The sequence below is a fragment of the Seriola lalandi genome, unplaced genomic scaffold, assembly GCF_002814215.2.
Source record: "Seriola lalandi dorsalis isolate HSWRI2012SDOR001 ecotype SW California unplaced genomic scaffold, Sedor1 jcf7180002054664, whole genome shotgun sequence".
NCBI lineage: Eukaryota > Metazoa > Chordata > Actinopteri > Carangiformes > Carangidae > Seriola > Seriola lalandi.
In genome coordinates, this window is record NW_019525217.1 from 141679 (window position 1) to 161137 (window position 19459).

Sequence of the window (19459 nt, forward strand, 5' to 3'; positions counted from 1 at the left end):
GGACAATTACAGAAACTAGACAGACCATTGTTTTAAACATCTGTGTTTACTGTCTTAATGTGCGGGTGAATGCTTTCACAATTCTTTGGAATCAACCTCTCAAAACCCATACACAAAGTATCAAGTCTTACATATGATGAATATACAAGAATCTGTTTTGGTGAAGTTTGAACAGGGATACAACAGAGTTTTTCTATCTGATATGACAATAGAGCCTGTTACAGAGATAAAAAGAAGCTTTATAAATCACATACTTTATGTATTTTATATTCAATTAACAAACCAGTAATATATCTGCACAGTGTGCATATCACAGTAAATAAATTATTAAGAACGTGTTAAGCTGTGGAAAAATTCATAAAATATGAAAAAGCAAATCATTTTTCTCTGTAAAAGTCTTCTGCCCTTACTATGTGTGTGGGTGCACAGTGAGCTTAACACTTTTAAATGGAAGATATCAGGTGGCCTTCAAAGTTTTTACCAGTAGCAACTGTGAAACTCTGAAAATAGTGAACAACACATTCAACTAAATATGTATACAAATCAGTGGTCAAATTAGATAGGCTGCTATACATCAATGTTTTGTAGAAAGTAGCTACAACAAAAAAACATGGAATCACGTCATATTGTTTAAACCGTAATTAAGGTCAGCAGTCAGGGAAAAAGCTTTCAGGTCAGCCTCTGACTAATTCAGAGTCTAACATATCAGGAATTTCTGACAGCAACAAAATCAGGAAAAAAAACTTACAGACCTCTTGAACTGTTGGCATAATGACTGTAAATGCCCCACCTCTGGCAGTTACATCAAAATAAATCTAACATTAACACTGATACAATAAATTCTGCTAGTTTTACAGGAGCTATACACAGTTTTTTTGTATCTGGTTTCACTTGGTTAATGAATTGCAACAAAATAAGATAATATAAGATATTCATCTGGTGTGCTAAACACCTTGGAATAATGCATGAACACTGCAAAGTCAAAATAACGTGTGTTTTTTATTATGCCAACATTAGGTGAATGTAGCATTAGCAGTTACAGAATGCTGTATTAGCAACACTAGCTTCAAACAGCTAATGTAATGGCTAGCAAGAAAACTTAATGAACAGGTTGCAGTTTGCAAACAGATAATGATCAAGGGAACTGGGGGAGTAAAGGATATTACTTGGAAATGACAAAATGATTAATGGTTAAACTCCTGTGCAATTTAATGAGTAGGCTAACTGTTAGTTACTCTACTAGCAACAGCACGTTAGACTGAAACCAACTGCTGGTGTCAGAATAAAAAGCTATAATGAAACAGATGAAAGTAGTGCAAAATAAACACTAGTGTGATAATATGTAATCGAGTACAATACTTTCCACAGGCTAGGTTTACATGACTAAACAAAGCTAAATACGACAACAAAGGTCTTTCATTATGAGTTCCATTTGTTCTGGACTTCCATGAAGCCCTCTCTCTGTTGTCCACTATCCTCGTAGGAAAAGCTTAGGAAGCAGCACCATATTTGTAAGTATAAACAGGAAAGCTTTTTCTTCTCCCTACAAACATTTCCAATCTGATGAAGTTGGTTTTACACACCCAAACACCACGTCAGCAAACGTCACCATGTGCATTAACCAATAGAAATGTGTGTTGTTGCATGAGAGCAGCTTATCTGTTTTTATCTCATTCAAGAAAAGCAAATGATGAAATGAAGAACATCATGTAAAATACAACATCCGCTGGATCAATAATAACACTGCAATGAATGTTATATACTGAAATGAGTTTTTCAGTAAATGTTTAATCCTGTGATTGCTAAAAACAAAAACTTCAGTGCCCGGCTATTTAAGATAGTCATTTAGCACTTTATAAAAATAAAAAATATATTTGTAACCTGTTGTTTAAAGAATTTTAGTGTATGAAACAATGGGCACAGACAGGGTAGGGAAGCATTTAGGGAGGGAAAAACAAATTGTTAGTTCTTCTCTTTTTGTCCAAGCTTGAACTTTCAGAGTTGGATTTAGGGACTCAGGTTGTCCATGAAACAATCAGGAACAATGATTTATGGTCTGAAACTATGAGTTTTTTCTATAACTTCTGCATTGACCTACCAGCTGGATGTGAGCCGGGGAGTCTGCCTCCTGTGGGCGGGTCTCAGCAGGTTTACAGGAAATACGACTATCAGGAAGTGAAAAGTTTGTAAGATTTGTTTGTATCGTCAAAATATACTATTGATAATAGAAGTGTTCAAAGCGGTTCAAAGTTTAAGTCTAGTCTAAGTTAAAGACCGGATACGCACGTGTTCAAAGACAATCAGGTGTGAAAGCGTGTGAACGCTGCCTACGAAGTCTAAGGTAGGATTCAGTTGAAATGGTACTTCAGATGAAGCGCTTCCCTGCAGTGAAATAAAAGCCGAGAACAAGCGCGTTAAACTTCAGAAAACGTGAAACATTAACAGAGACGGAGTCATTTTTACTACTTGTAAGCAACATATTGTTATGAGCAGAGAGGTGAGAGCAATACTCACCGTATAAAGCATGAAGGTAAAAACGGAAGCTGCCTCATTGATGCATGCTGTCACTGCAGTGTTGAATAGGCCTGATAACAGCATGAAGGATAGTGACTACAACTATAGAGCCATTCGTAATATACACATATATACAGGGAACGATTTACCCACTTTTCTATAGATTATTTGGTCTGTGTAATTACAATCTGTGTGAAATTAAGCCAGTGTTTATACACAGTCATAATAGATATTGTTGCAGTTTTGTAACATAACATTTTTTGATCCAATTTTTAATCAATATTTTTATAATGCTTTACACCATATACAGACAGCTCCAGCAGCAGCAACAATGTACAGTGCCCACAAGGACTAAAAATCTGATTTAGCTCCATGATATAGGATGTACATAACACCTGACATACTCAGATCATTTCACATTCACACAAATATGTTGTAAAAGTATAAATGTGGAAATATCAATACATCTATTGTATATGGATCCCATAATAAGAACTATAACCAAGGCATTTCACTGTTAAAAAATTGATAACCTTGTCAGGGAAATGACCGGAAGCCTGTTTGCACCATACCAGGATCCTGAAACTGAAGTGTGTCAATGTGTCTGGTTAAAAACTTTGGTCTGGAGTGAAAACCCTGAACAAGCAAAGGGCAGGTCAGATTAAAATGTACCAGAGAAATTCCACAGGATGAACCTTTGGGATTTCAGCAGTACTTCAACTCATGATTATTTATCCAATCCGTTCATTTATTTGTAAAAATTTGTTTAATGATCAGTTAATTGAAAATGTAGAAGCTTTAAATCGAGAATGTTCTGTCTTAAACGATTACTTGATTACACGGGCACATTATCATACACATTTTTATTTACTTGTTTGCATGGTAATGTTAGCATGCCAACATGCTGAAAGACCCGTAGAGCCTTGGTACACCTGAAGATGAAAAAGTACATCTTAGACTGATGAAAATTAGGGCGAATGTTGATGTAGAGCTGAGATATTTCACAGACCATTGACTCTTTTATTTTACATGAAAACAAGGCATTTTTTTCTGGTGACAAATCTTGACATTTTTTTCCTAGTAGTGGTAATGATCTACGAATGACTAAGCTGCTTCCCCGTTTTTTTATCAATCCACTTTATTTTTCTTTTGCTGATGTGAGCCTCTCAGAGCCACTAATATGACTGTATGCTTAACTATATCCTTGTTATTTACTGTATCTGGTGTAGGACCAGCTGAGGAGGCCATGAATCGAGTCCCCCTGCAGCAGCCACAGAGCTGCGGGTCCTGGGAGCTGAAGGAGCGCCTGGGGACCGGAGGCTTCGGGAATGTCACAAGATGGCAAAATAAGGTACATAAACCACATACTTCTAACTGTGATGGGATGTGATAGTAAACTGAATGACTGGAAATTCCTCCAAAAAGAGGATGTTTAAATAGCAAGCTGTTAGACTGACTAAAAATGTTAAACCATTTGAAGTGCTCAGATGGAAGATAAGTAAAGTAGCCCTGCCAGCATTTCCCAGAAGACATCAGCTACGTCATAAACAGTGCAATTAACACTACCCTCAAAATGAAAGCTCCTAAAAAATGTCAATTTTGTCAAGTAAACCAATATATAACACTAATAGAACCAAATACAATATATATTATGAATATACAAATAAATATATATAAATAAAATATTCTCTTGCCCTATTTACAAATAAATTAGGAACTTTAAAGTGCCCTCTTCAGGTTGCAGTAAAAACGACTCTCATTGCACATAAGGAACACATCACTGTTTGCTTGTTTCTTGGACAAGTGTGTGTTCAAAAATTCTTACAAAACATCAGATTTTCCACGTGAAACTCAGTGTTTTATTGGTTTCATATAGTTTTTTGTTTGTATTTTTGCCCGCGATATTGGTGTTGTCATGATAGAAATGGATTAAATTGAAAAATTTTTTGATCTGAATCAAAAACGGTCACACACATAAACAAAAGGACGTAACAACAGTTTACAAATACAATAAAAAACACAGTGCCCCAAAAAGAGAATTTTGCTTCAAATTTGTGAATGGGTTTTCACCAGCACCTTTTCTTGAAAATAGCATGACATCAGTGCAGGAAGCTGTTTTCTTTCTGCGCCCGGTCCAGCCAAAAGTGTGTCTATTGTTGATTCCACTGTAAGTCACAGGATGAGAGTGAGGACACTATGGGAATATGAACACGCCCGCTTAGTGGACCTTCCTCTTCCTCCCTTCAGTATCAGCTGCAGCGGTGTTACTCATACTCACGCTCAAGGCAAACTCTGAGCTTTCATTGAACCAGGCAGCATCATCGTGTGAATTTAAATATACAGCACAAGTGATGGAAAGTCAGAAACTGTAGTGAATATGATCCCTCAGAAAATCTTTTCACTTGCACTTTCAAATAGAAGACATTTTTACATAGCCACTTCGTTTACATAAACACAAAGTCTGCTGACTTCCGCCTTAATAGCCGTAATTGTTTTGCGGAGTGAAAATTTGTCCTTCTGAAATCTTTTTTGAGGTTTTACACTGACAGTGTGTGTCACTACATTATAGTTTGTTTACACTGTAATAATTCTACTGCTGTTTGCAGTAAGCAAGGAAGTAATCATCAGCGCCACTGCAGACTGGGCTGTAGGAGTCAGCGGGAAAAACACAGGAGGAAAATGACCTAACTGAAGAGGGCACCGCTGGCACTGCTGCCGCCCCGATGATTAAGCTTCCTGTATACGAAATTTCCCGTCTTCCTGTATTAATGACAATAATGTGGGCTATTATTGGTTCACATATCACATTATAGGAAGCTGGGTGTCTGCTTTTCCTTGATGATGCCATGAGAAACAGGTAGTGAGATGTACTTGTGTTGCTCATTGATTTTGGCAAACGGTTAACTGTGCAGTTTGCTCTGCAGGTAAAGGTGTCACCATGCATGATACGTATTTGTGTCTTGGTTTGTTCTCTAAGTATATCATTCACATTGTATTAAATCCGTTAAAAACATTGTTTAAACATTTCCCCTGCTATGTGGCATCTGCTTCTGTTACATGATTGAAAATAATATCAATAGAGTTTCAATGATTAGTTGATTAACTGACTACTCGATTGACATAAAATTAATTTGTTACTTATTTAATAACTAAATAATAATTTCCGTAAATTGCCAAGCAAAACTGGCAAACATTCACAGACCCCAGCTTCTCAAATGTGAACATTTACTGATTATTCTTGAACTGGCATTGCGGTAAATTAACTATATATTGTTTTGTGTGTGTGTGTGTGTGTGTGTGTGTGTGTTTGTTTTCAGGACACAGAGGAGCAGGTCGCTATAAAGCAGTGCCGTCAGGAGCTGAGTGACAGAAACAAAGAGAGATGGTGTCTGGAGATCCAGATCATGAAGAGGTCAGTTTCACTCTCACGTGCATCGACCTACAAAAAGGTCCCAGAGCAAAAACGTAGTAGTCCCTCCTTGGCCCCTCCGCCCCGTCCTCTGTCACCTTGAAATACCAGTCTTGTACAGGACACACAGCAGACACATGGCAGCTTGTGCCATGTTCCCTTTTCTTAGGCAGTAGACAGTGAAGATGAGGAGAGAGGGCGGATGATTGGCAACAATCAGTGTTCCTTTGCTATAAACAGAATTTATGTGGGATTATGAACCATACAAGCAACGGTTATGGTCTCAGGATCAGGTCATGAAGCAGGACCTGAGGTTTCGTTCTGTAACACACAGGGAGTAAACTGTTTTGTTAGCTTTTAGTTTGTCCATGACAAATTACCTAAACTCTTCCCGCTGTTTACAAAAGATTCCCGAGTCTCTTTTTCCACAGTGATGCATCTCAGTGTGTGACAAGTTTTTTTTTTTTTACTCGGCTGAAGAAATTGGTGATTTCCCCGTTTCTCTTTACCGTCCAAACTCTTTCACACCTTGCCCTAAAGCCCGTTCTGGCATGAGAGAGAAGTTTTGGTTTGACTTGTTGTGACTCACCCTGGTATATTCCATGACAAACTGGGTGCTAATGAGTTTGACATTTGACTTTTATGTACCCATCTGTTTCGCAAATTTTCTCAAAATACGAAAACTAAATTTCTATCCTGAAATAGTAAAAATCACACAAGACATGAAACAATTAGAACAGCATGGAAGTTTGGGTTATTTTGGTCTTTTGGTGGTTATTTCTGACGGGGGAAAGTGCCACCTCCTCGTTTTGCTCAGGTTTTGTTTGTGTTTCATTTCCACACACGTCTGCGTTGTCAATTAACAGTTTCAGTTTTGGTGTCGGGTCACTGGAGATGGATGGTAGCTTGTCCTGGTTTTGATTGTCTTTGAGATGCGGTGTGTATATGTGTGTGTGCGTTCATGCGTGCATGTGTGTGTTAGTTTTGTCATTTGCTGGTGCAAACATGAGTATTAAACCACTTTTCTTTCCTAGTCCCAATTTAACAAGTGTGTTGTTTTCAGACAGACACAACCACAGCCCTCCCATGCACCCACGCTCGACTCGTGGAGAAACCACAGGGCAGGGGACACATACATGGCAACCTACCATTATGTTATTACAGCTACTTAACACAGATTTAAACATACACATATACTGAAAAACAACACTTTCACAATGTTTTTGAGTTATGATGTGTTTAAAGAGCTTGTATTGCATTCATTTCGCATCTGCTGAATTTTTAATTCAAAACCAAGGAAAAAAATAATAAAAATTTTATTCATTCCACAATCTCATGCATGTTCACTATTTCATCCCACTCTAACTGTGATTCCATCCACTCTCCAAAATGTTTTCAATTACAGTCAAGAGAGGCAGAACAAAAGATGAGAGAAATAGTTTCCACATCAGATCATATATGTAGCGCTGTGTCGGAGAGGGTCTATAGTAACACAATATCACTACACTACTTCTAAACATGTTTAGGTTTACAGTGTTTTCTCCTCTAATGTTAGCTAACACTGTAGATCTGCAGGGGAAAAAACATTTTAATGAATAATAATGACTCCACTGTTCTATGGAAGAATCCTCTCTCCTGTTACTGTCGCTGTTACAACACACCGATTGCATGTGCTACAGTCTTGTAGCTTCAGTTTGTATCAAATTCTTGCTGGCTCTGGTATCACTTTGAGATTGTTATCTTTCAATTGCTCCATTGCTTTTTTAACAAAGCCGTGACCCTGTGGTAATCATAAACACATTGTTTCATTCAGAGTTACGAGACGGTGAAGAATGGGAAACAGGAAAAGTAATACAGCTGGTCCAAGAGGTGTTGGGGGAGGGCGATGTAATCAGTTTTAAAGATTATTAATTACCTAATGAACAGGTTTGCATGTATTTAAGGTATATTTGTTGGACGCTGCAATGATGCAAGAAAACAAAATTAGAAGTGTACATGTCTGATTGTACGTAATGTAGGTTTTTTAAATTTTCTGTAATTTATGCTTTTTTTTCTTGTGAATTGTTGGATACTTTTACCTCTTTAGGCTTCTAAAACCTGTTAAAGAAAAAATTTGCTTACAGGGGGAAACGCTCTTAACTCATTTACATATACAAGCAGGGTGGCAAGTAGACAGTGTTTCATGTTACAAAACCAAAAGGATTGGAAAACATGGGTCTAGATCTAGATCTGTACATTTTTCGCAGATTCTCTTTTATCATCAAATTATATGAAATTTATATGCGCACATATAAATCTTAGGCATCTAATATGGCAGCTTTTGGCAACGCGTTTATTGTGTACATTCAAAGTACAGATAAAAGTATGATTCACAGTGCAGCCCTCTGACTGATGTCTGCTCATCTTTATTCACTCAGGTTGGATCATGTTAACGTCGTTGCAGCCAGAGAGGTTCCTGAAGGAATGCAGAAAATGGTGGCCACCAATGACCTGCCACTGCTGGCCATGGAGTATTGCCAGGGAGGAGATCTAAGAAAGGTAGGAGTCTGTGATGTGTCTGGGGGAGTGTGCGCACATACTGTATGTGGTTAAGGATACAAGATTAAAGCTGAAAGACCATTGGGTTAAAGTATTAAATCACAATAAATGAATAAGGAGGAGTAGGCGGGTGTATCGATATTTCTTTTTGTACCACTTTTCCCGGCTCTCTCAGCGCCAGGCCTGAAGATATTTTTGTCTTTGTAAACCTTCACAGCTTTTCTTGTTTGTATCAGGGTCAGAAATCACTCAGGTCCTCCAGCAAAATATTCTTTAAAAAAAATCATCAAGTTCCTGTGAAGGAAAAACATCCAAATCATTTTGTAATTCACTGAGTTTAAGGTACTCAGGCATTTGCTTGCAGTGCATTGTGGGGGAGAAATCTGGCGCAGTTTTTAATCCGAAACCAACCGAGTGCGCAGCCTGAGGCGATGTTGGCACCAGGCAGCCAGCAGAAGAGGAGAATGCCAACCATCACAAAACCACAGTGTCATAAAAATTTCAAAGCATCCCAGATGGTCAAAAACTAAGCCGTGGAGTTGGGGGCAGGTGGAGCGGTTAGTGGGGACAGAGAGTGGAAAACAGCCCCATCCTCTTTTGTCAGGCCTGCCACAAGTTTCCAGTCGTGGAACAATTTGAAAATATATTTCTTTTTAAAGTAAAGTGTTACAACAAAGCTTTGATTTGCCAATTCACAACCAGCAATACCGCTGAAAATCAGCAAACAATGCAAAAAAAAAAAAAAAGATGTGGTTTGTTTTCTGCTTGAATCTGAGCCCGTTCATGTCCTCTGAAGTATGTCAGATCTCTTAGAAACACAAAAAATAGCTTTTTATAGAATAAAAGAGCAGGACGTTTTAAAACATAAAGAAGATTGATGAACCCTTGGCTAAGCCTGTGTCTCACAGTATTGTTTTCTTCCCATGGGTCATACTTTTCAAGTATCAAATGTCTGTGTTTGTGTTCTCTGCAGTATCTGAACCTTCTGGAGAACTGCTGTGGAATGAGGGAGGGCTCTGTTTTGATTCTGTTACGGGACATTTGTAAGTATCCTGTTCAATCCTCAGCTTCAACGTCACTATTATGAAATCCTTAATTGTGCGTATGTGAAAGGGAGCGATTGATCTCGTGATCTCGCAGGGTGATTAGTTTCCTGTAGTATGGAGTAAGTCGTCATAGTGACCAGTATCGTGATGTCACCAATGACCATTAACCACCAGCCTCTTAGTCACCCTGGGGGCTGCCCCACGCAGACGGGCTTACGTCAACAATCGGACTCTGTCGTTGTTTTTCACAAACACAATGTACGAACGCTCACATCAACAACACAGTGTGTATTACATGCTGTATAAACAGCATGAGAGGAGACACATATGGTATGGATCACACATCTAGAGTGGAGGGTAGAGTAAGACAAACAAGCGCGCGCACGCACACACACACACACACACATACACACACACACAAACTCCTTTTTCCTGTTACCCACTGGTGGACGTTTCCTGATAATGAGTGATCCCCTTTAAACTGTTTCACGATTGAGGAGAAAGACACAGGCATGCGGGTCCACACCCACCAACGCACACTCTCACTCACACACTCATACACACACCTACACAAACACACATGCATTTTAGGGGCCAGAAGGTTATAAGTTCCGCTACATTGAACTCTCATTGCCAGCACACACACTAGTCACCCTCTGACGCAAGTGAGGCAGCATTATTGTTCTTTAACTTCAGTTACAGCAGATTAAAGGCTTACATGTGTCGATACGAGTCTTATCCTCTTATGAGACTCATTAAACAGCCACTTAACACCAGGCTGAAAAGCTTGTGTTTTATAGTCCTCTGATTAAAATTTTCAAGCCTGTTTCACTGTCTTACGCATCCTTCTCTGTTGCACCTATTGCACCTGTAACCACGCCCAGCAGTGATGTCACAGGCTCCCGGAGTACATCTTTACATCACTGCAGTGAGGGCAGGAGTTAGACCACCGGAGGTCAGCAAACATAAGATTCTCAGCGACTGTTCAGTTGCTTTTAAAAGAGTAAATTAACAACCTCTGAACATCTCGCTGCAGTGAGGTAAAAGTGTACTCTAGGGCGTGTCAGTGCACTGTGACATCACTGTTAGGTGTGATGCAACAGAGCGCACTTCTGACCACATCCTTTGGTGATGCTGGGTGTGATCAGAGGTGAAACTTTCGACCGGAGAGGGCAGTGACTTGTCTCAAGTGACGAGACTTGAGTCAGTGTCGGCTCAGGCTGAAACCTAAGTTTGAAAATTAAAAAGTGTGTGTGTGTGTGTGTGTGTGTGTGTGTGTGTGTGTGTGTATAGACATTTTACACTTGTAGGTCCTGGACAAATCTTTGGCATTTCTGTAGTGCAATTTCTTTCCTTTGTATACATTTTCCTGTATATATACGTCATTTGTATACACATTAATATCTATCTGCAATAAGCTAATATCGGTCCATACATCCGCCTGGCCAATTTTTCAGTCTAGCTCTAGTTTATGTGCAGCATTAACCTCTTTCATATGAGAATCTTAGCCAAGTTTATAAAGGTAAATTCAGACTTACGCTTTTAAATGTTCCTCTAAATATGCTGTTCGTTCGTATTTTCTTCCGCAGCTTCGGCTCTGACCTACCTCCATAAGAAGAGGATCATCCACAGAGATCTGAAGCCAGAAAACATTGTGCTGCAGCAAGGAGAGAAGAGAGTGAGTTAAAGACCCCGTGAACCATCTTGTTATGACAAATACACCCAAGCCACAACAAAGAAGTCGTATAAAGGCTTTTTGCCTCTATGTGGGTTATGTGGAATAAGTGCAGGAGACTCGTCTCTCTCACGTCCACGTTTACACTCACCAGTCGCTGCACTGAATATTTAATGTGGAAAACTAAATCCTTTAACTTATCCTTAGCGGTTACGTGGAACTTTCGGGGTTGTCTTGCTCTTACCTTCCTCTGTGGGCCCCCTTTTGTTTAGTTATATAACAAATCATAGCATCCTGCAATAGGAACCAGGGAAATGAAAAATTGCTTTATAACTGAGGCTAGACGTATTAAAGATGTTTATGCACACTGCTGTGTTTATGGCATCTTAACAAAACAAACTTTATCTGCACTAAGTTTATAGTTTTGCATGAAAACTTATTTTGTCTTTCATACTAGAGAAACAATAGAGCCAATATAAACAACGTAACATTTTTGTTATTATCTTTTTCTATGCTCTCTCCTCCCTAATCTTAGTTGATCCACAAGATTATAGATCTCGGCTACGCTAAAGAGTTGGACCAGAGCAGCCTTTGCACATCATTTGTGGGAACACTGCAGTACTTAGTAAGTGATGAAACACAGGTGGACATGTTTTACACATCATTTCCTCGCTGTGTTATAGACAGTAAAAGCTTTAACCTGTTTTTTTTTCTTTTCTCTCCTTCCATCTTCTCAGGCTCCAGAGCTGATTGAGAGGCAGAAGTACACGGTCACTGTGGACTACTGGAGCTTCGGGACTTTGGTGTTTGAGTGTATCACAGGATTTCGCCCTTTCTTACCGACCTGGCAGCCTGTCCCCTGGTAGTACCACCTTTCAAAATTTTCAAGAAGTCATCAGTAAGCAATTGAAGTCATGTTTCCCCAAAACTAGGGAGGATGATAAATTTCAAAATTTTCCACCATGACTCTTCTCAAATTTTTTTATTTTTTATTTTAACACTCCCTCACTCCCTACCTTTGTGACTACATCCTAGCTTTTGCAAAAAATATACTGAACAATGATATTTTTGATGTTAAGCAATGATAAGCTTAATTCCAACTGATTATTGTTACGTGACTGGATTTCAAACACACACTGAATTTATAAATACACAAAGCAAAGAATTGCAGGATATGTGGGTTGTGCCAACTTCAATGCCCCTTGTCGCCAATATGATAAAAGAAAAAGAAACAACAACGGGTTGGGTGTAACAGACGTGTGTAGGACCCAAATGCAGCACACAGTTCGACAAAAGCAGACCCTAATTTTAACCAAAGCAGAAGCTGGAGCTGACAGGTAAATCCAAAAAAAAAAAAAGGCTGGGGTATGTGTCCTGGGTGAGTGTAATCAGGGGCAGCTGTGTGGCCAGGTGAACGGAGTTGGCTTGATGAGGTGGGCGTGGCTAATGCAGGGAGGTGAAGGGGAACAAGGTGAAAGGAAACCTGGCTGGATGACAGGGAGTGTTGAAGTGAGGCAGGTGAGCTGAGATGCAGAACTGTGACATCTGGGTTACACAGAGAAAAAAAAAAATACTCCTCCATTGCTGCATGTATCATTTGCAGATTGGAATTTACAGTCGTCACACTGAGGATAAAATTGGGGACAAACATTTATACCCTCACGAAACAAAGATAAACAACTCTGATCCAAAATGTTTAGAGCTTCTCTCTCTCATATAATCCATCTGTTTCCTTTTTAGGCACAATAAACTGAGGCTGAAGCAGGACGATGACATTGTCGTCTATGAGGACCTCTCCGGAGAAGTCCGCTTCTCCAAACACGTGCCCCAGCCCAACAACCTCAACAGGTGTTTTTACATTTGACAGGCCCACACATACACATAAAAATGCTACTTTAAAGACCCTTATTATCTCAGTGTAACATGCTTACTGTGGTTTCACAGTCTGTTATTAGAGAAAATGGAGAGGTGGCTGCAGCTGATGTTGAAGTGGTCTCCTCAGGAGAGAGGCAAAGACCACGATGCTACTCCCAGCAACTGCTTCTCCCAGCTGGAGATCATACTACAGCTCAAGGTTCATTGAGTAATTCATTCATTTATTCTTTTACTATGTCATCCCCCGTTTTTGTTCTACTGTTGAATATTACTCAGACATCACTGGTCTGACGTTGACACATTTCTTTGAATCTGTGGTCCAGCATTAAACCAATTACCTCAGAGACTGATGGCTGTACTGTAATTAAAGGCGCAGTTTCTTCTCAGTTTCTAAAGTTTGGTGGGATTCGAAGGGATTTTGTACCTTTTTTTGATTCCTTAGACCAACACATTGACTTGTTCCATCTTCATGTGCTTGGTCCTTCTTGTTCCCCTCAGCTGGTTCACGTCCTAAACATGATGTCTGCTAAGATCCTGACGTACTCGGTCTCGGACGATGAGACCGTGGCCGACCTGCAGCTGAGAATAGAAAAAGACACCGACATCCCCGCAGCCAATCAGGAGCTGCTGCTGGAGGCGGGATTAGCCTTGGAGCCTAACGGACTGGCCACGCAGTGTGCCATAGATTACACAGTAATATCTAACATAAACACCGTACACACCCTGCCTTCACAGATTATTCAACAACACAATGTGCTAATGGACCTGAGTCATAGTATTATTATAATCTGTGTCTGTAGGAAATAGATGGTCGACGGACAGACTTGCCTCTGGTCTTCCTGTTTGATCGCTCCTCTTGCAGTTATGAGCCCCAGTTTGCTCCTCGCACGCTCCCTGAAAACATCCGCTTCGTGCGTAAGTTTGTTTTCTCTCAACTAAGCATATTAAAAAAGTGCAGTGCCTGCAAGATTTATTTTGTGGTGTTTTGTTTTTTATTTTTATGCCGATGTCAGTTAGTTCAGTTGAATGTGCTTTAGAGTGTAAACACAAAAAACTGTTAAATAATAATCAAGCAATTATATAAGATATATGTTCTTTCAGGGTTCCTGTAGTAAATTTCCAGTGGAAGTTTTGCATTGGGTTTTTGATAAATTAAATAACTGAACAAAATTTTTTAACCATATTTAAACCCCCCCCCACACACACACACACACACTACTAATATGAAAAGAAAATTAACACTGTACAACCAAATTCTTAGTTAACATGATTTACAGTTGTGACTTACACTGTAGAAAAATATATTTTAGTATGAACCATGAACCTTATTATCTACCTGAACTGACTACAAACTGTACTCAGTTGAATAATATACGATTACAACATCCATTGCTTTTTTCTGACTTGTGTGTTTTGTGTGTGTGTTTGTGTGTTTCTTTGTCTCTGTCTTTCTCATAGAGACTGACCCCAAGCACCTTCTGGCTTACAGCCCTCTGAGGAGGACCTGCGGCCAGGCGTGGCACACCATCCGCTCCCTGAAGGAAGACTGGCAAAGACTGCAGCAGGGGCAGAAAGCTGCCATGTAGGACACACACAAATACACAAACAACCTCCCACACACGACACACACATGTATTACCTCTTTGATAAAACAAACACGTTTCTTTTCCTCCTTTTTCACTCCAGCATGAGCCTGCTGAGACACAACTCCTCACTGTCCAAACAGAAGAATGAGATGGTGTCCATGCACCAGAGACTCACAGCCAAGCTGGACTTCTTCACCACCAGCCTTCACATAGACATGGACAAATACCAGGAACAGACAGCCACTGGGATTGGTATTATGTTACAAAAACGTGTTGGTAGATAGTGGGGAAATTACATTACGATTGCTAAAACTGCATTTTTTCTGTCCTTCTGAATTATTTGTAGCTCTATTGAGTTGTTTCTTGCTTTTACTCCAAGCAGAAAGAGCACATGAATGTCAAAACAATTCATTTTGCCTCTGACTAATGATAGTCTTTTTACATTTTCTAGCGTCAGAGAAACTCCTCTGCGTGTGGAGGGAGATGGAGCAAACTGCTGTCAGCTGTGGTCAGGTAGAGTTGAGTGTGTTTCTGCGTGTGTGTGTCACTTGTCCTTTAAAAAGACTAAAACCCACATGTTTGGGTACCCAGGCCAAGGTGAGTGAACTGGAAGAAGAGATGATGCAGCTGCAGCCAGACATAGTGGATGTGCAGAGGCAGCCGTGGAGGAGTGGAGAGGCTCTGGACACACTGTAAGTCTGAACCGAACTGAACTGTAAAAAAGAAAAAAAAAAAAAAACCCAATAAAAAACAACAGAAGCAGCTGCTTTGTTTATCTTGGTACATGCTTTCTTTTCCCTCTGTGGTCTCCAGGGAAGGAAGGGCCATGGAGCTGTTCCGTAAACTCAGGGAGAAACCCAGAGGTTTGGATTGTTCACGCATCTGTTCACTTCTTACTTAACACTCGTTCCGGTGCTTCCATGTTAAAATAAACCTCCATTTTACGTCTCCTCTGGCTTTCCCTTTCCCTCGCCCTGCTCAGACCAGAGGTGCTCAGGAGACAGTCAGGAGGTGGTGCGTCTGGTACTTCAGGCTGTGCAGTTCTATGAGAAGAAGCTCAGAGACTTCTACACACACCTCAGGTACTCATGCACAAAACACTATTTATTTATTTTTTTTATTTATCAAACTATTCCCAGGTCACACTAAACAGTGCTGTTCCCCAGTCATCAAGACCAAGCACACCTTTTGAAGCATAACCAGTATGGTCATTGTGTTGGAAAAATGTGGGTTGGGGAACTGAATGAGTACCGAGCAGCTCTGTTGTTGCAGTGCGTTAACTTCCATTTGAGAATTTATGTATCTAAATAAAAATGAAACGCGTTGTTGTCAGACACACTTACATTTATGGTCCTCACTGTGGTTTTGTAGAGCATAGTCGGGGGCCAATTTATAGGCATACTTCCTGTATCAGAGCTTTACAAGTTTAGTACTAGTGAATTTATTAATACGTGATGTATTATTTCCATACAGATTATATGAGAGGCCACTATAATGGGCAGTTAAGATTAGTTATTAGGCTCTGAACCTCAAACACTTTGAGTTAGTGTCTGGAGTTTTGTTTAGAAATAAGTAAAAAAAACTAAAATAAAAGGAATTGTAATCATAAGTGGACTTTTTCGCAACGTGCGTTTTGGCACATCACAGCAGGCAGAGCGCAGGTGTGAATAGTAAGATTGCAGACAATCAGGAGAGGGAAGTCTTTGTCAGTCTGTCTGGTATGTAGACGCCCGCACAGTCCTGAGAAGAGCTCTAATCAGGCAGGATAAGTGAAAACATTTGTGCTGGTGACTTGTTAACATTTACAGCTGTAATGTGATGACTAAGTGTAAAAGGTGACAAGTTTTTAACGCTTAATTAAGGGCATACTGACATTTATAACTTGAAGTTTGATTGCTTATTATAAAGTTATAAAAAATAGTAGATATGTTTGTCATAAATGATCAATAATCAATGGGAGGAGTCTGTTCACAACATGGCAACCCAAAAACGCTTTTTTATTTAAGTATCAAAGCAGCTTATTAGTTATCAATAATAATTCATGGCTGATCCATTTAACATGTATGTAAATACGGTCACGGCACAAAACAGTTCATTTCTTCTTCCGTACTGAGCCACTACTCTTGCGTGTGTTACGCAGTAAGACGGCGGTGTGCCGTCAGCGTGTGATGGAGCTGCTGCCGAAGGTGGAGGGCGTGGTCCAGAAGATGGCAGAGAGCGAACAAGTCCTGATGAGTCTGCAGGAGAAACGACAGAGGGAGCTGTGGAACCTGCTCAAAGTCGCCTGTGTGAGGACGCTACTCACACACACACACACACACACACACACACTCTCCCACCTCTGCTCCTCTTTAAGGGATACCTGTTATATAACGCAAAGCCTCATATAATAATCATTGAATACCAGCAGGTACGCACATGTTGATGAGTTTCACTGGATTTATCTAATTCTCAAGGACCACTAACAGTATGTTTTTAGTTTGCTGTCATTATTGATCCATTTGGAATATTGGCTCCACTTTAACCATAAGAATATGTTGTCTTATGTAGAGTAAAGTTCGCAGCCCAGTGAGTGGGAGCCCTGATGGATTACGCACCCCCTCGTCAGTGCCGCCTCTTCTGACCCCGAGACAAAGCCTACAGCAGCTGTAAGTGCACTGACACACACATACACACACACACACACCACACACACTGTGGTTTAAAGGATGTTTTCCGTTCGTGGTCTAAGACTCATCTTTTGCAGATGTTATTAACATCTACAGAAAATAAATTTGACACGCATATATTGGCGCACAAAGACACATCTTATGAGAATATTCTTGAATTCAATACATTTTGGGGTTTTAAACACATCTGCCAATGTGGCAAGTCAAAGTCGTGGGAGTTTTCTTTGTGTCCTGATGATCTCCTACAAACTCACAACTTGTAATTTTGCTTTCACACGCTCTCCAGCTCTGTTTATTTTCATTCAAAGACGCGTATCATGGGGCGTCGTGTGGCGTAGTGGTCTAATCAGGCAATACACGTCCTGTACAAACACAGATAAACTATTATCCGAGTGACATCTTCATGAGTCATGAATCAAACATTGGGTATGTCTGCAGTGATGAGTCTCTCGTGGAGCAGAGCAGGACGTTTGAGAGTCGACTCCAGAGCTTGCTTCATGACACCATCCAGGAATCAGAAAACAGTATGGAGGTATGCACATGCTCACACACATACACACATTACTCCCCTTTTTCAGCTCTTATACTTGGTACTCTTATATACTCTCACAATCTTATACGTCTTGTTTTGATGCCAAGCAGCTTTTATTGGATTTGTCCGAATTACGTGGAAGATTATTAAACTCACCGCCCTTCTGTTTTTGTCCTAGATGTTGAGGGAGTGGACGTGGCTGCACGGAGGCCAGAGTTTCTCCAGTGACCTCTCCTGAATTGGGGCTCATTCTTTGATTATGTGTGATACTGTACTGCCTCCGTGTGGATGGGATGTCACACTACATTGGGATGTAGTACCGGCTGTTCTGACAATGTGAATGCAGTAATGGCTGCTGGCACATATTTGTTCAACCAGATTAGGGAGTAGGTAAACATACTCACTGCAAATATTTAGAGCACTGAAGCCAATTCTAATTCTGATAATGACTTATATCAGAGAAAGAGAATTATTATTTATTTACCTATCTGAAAGTTTAAAACAACCATGAAATAGGTTCAACCGTTCCACTGGTCTTGTCATATGATCCCCCCAGTCTTACAGTATACAGAGAGGCTTGAAGAGCTTCAAACTGGATCATCTATCATCTTTCCTGAATCATCCGAGACTTACAAACTGCAAATTTCATCCTCAAATTTATGCACAAGAAAGTTCATGAACGTAAATAATGTGTTACAGAATTGTAACCAGTTCAGTCTTTGTTTTCAAACCGTACATTTTAGTTACATTTGTTTCACCATGTTTGTTGGACAGTTTATTCAAAAAGTTTGATTGTAGATTTAATACTATGTACCACGATATTAAAAAATAATGGGTTTTAGTTATAGTTTAAAAGTATCTCTGCCTTGAACTGTGTGTTATGTACCAAAATGTTATTGCACATCAGTTTTTATTTGTGTTTATCACTGGACTGTCTTTTTTGTTTTGTTTTGTTTTACTAAGACAATCATTGAACATGGGAAACTATAATAACTTTATGCTAAATGACTATGAATGTGATCTTTTTTTTACATTCACTGATAATAATACGAAGGGTGACACAATAACAAGAACACCTGTACAATGTGGTGCAGCCCAGGTTCCATGCAATAATGAGCAATAAAGTGAAGACAACACAAATATTACATAACTCTTTTGGCCTTGGTCCAAGATGGTGATAAAAGGTTGAAAACATAATTGATTTCCAAGCATTTCCTTGTTTTGTTAAACAATGCAAATGCAAAAATAGTCGCATTTTCTGTTGTAAAACTGTGAATACAGTTACCAAATTAGAGCTAAATTTGCATTCACATTACCTCCTTTATATTTGAATCTGTGCTGCATCATCATTTTTTTCTTTGCTGTGCCCATCTTAATCCCAACTATTGGAGGCAGACTTTGCTGTATATAGATTATACAAAGTTATGTTACATTACCGTGTGTCTCGAAGTCTATTTGTGTACATACTCTATGCTGTTCAGATTGTAATAATGTGAGGATAACAGAATGTTACACATTTCTATCATCATTTCTAAAGCAAAATTGTAATTTTGTATCTTGGATACAGTGTTTTGTTGTTCTATAGTAGTTTTCCTACATTAATTTCCATATTTTT

The 19459-nt window shown here is 39.6% G+C and overlaps 1 protein-coding gene across 1 annotated transcript; it reads left to right on the forward strand.

The window, feature by feature from the left end:
* Positions 1–2160: 2160 nt before the first annotated feature.
* On the forward strand, positions 2161–19397 carry ikbkb (inhibitor of nuclear factor kappa B kinase subunit beta). The gene is made up of 22 exons (XM_023421166.2): positions 2161–2341; positions 3744–3865; positions 5832–5926; positions 8341–8461; positions 9435–9504; positions 11097–11185; positions 11718–11807; positions 11920–12044; positions 12923–13030; positions 13127–13256; positions 13556–13750; positions 13858–13972; positions 14516–14639; positions 14744–14895; positions 15095–15156; positions 15235–15335; positions 15457–15506; positions 15626–15725; positions 16784–16931; positions 17194–17291; positions 17751–17844; positions 18023–19397. Exons 2-22 carry the CDS (start codon positions 3761–3763, stop codon positions 18080–18082), a joined length of 2232 nt encoding a protein of 743 aa, XP_023276934.1. The 5' UTR covers positions 2161–2341; positions 3744–3760; the 3' UTR covers positions 18083–19397.
* Positions 19398–19459: the final 62 nt, after the last annotated feature.

Bases quoted from the DNA above. Each gene is read 5' to 3' on its own strand.
- ikbkb (XM_023421166.2), top strand. From the start codon at position 3,761: ATGAATCGAGTCCCCCTGCAGCAGCCACAGAGCTGCGGGTCCTGGGAG. The intron at 13,031-13,126 runs GTGTTTTTACAT...GTGGTTTCACAG, and splicing joins CAGCCCAACAACCTCAACAG to TCTGTTATTAGAGAAAATGG. The intron at 15,336-15,456 runs GTAAGTCTGAAC...TGTGGTCTCCAG, and splicing joins GGAGAGGCTCTGGACACACT to GGAAGGAAGGGCCATGGAGC.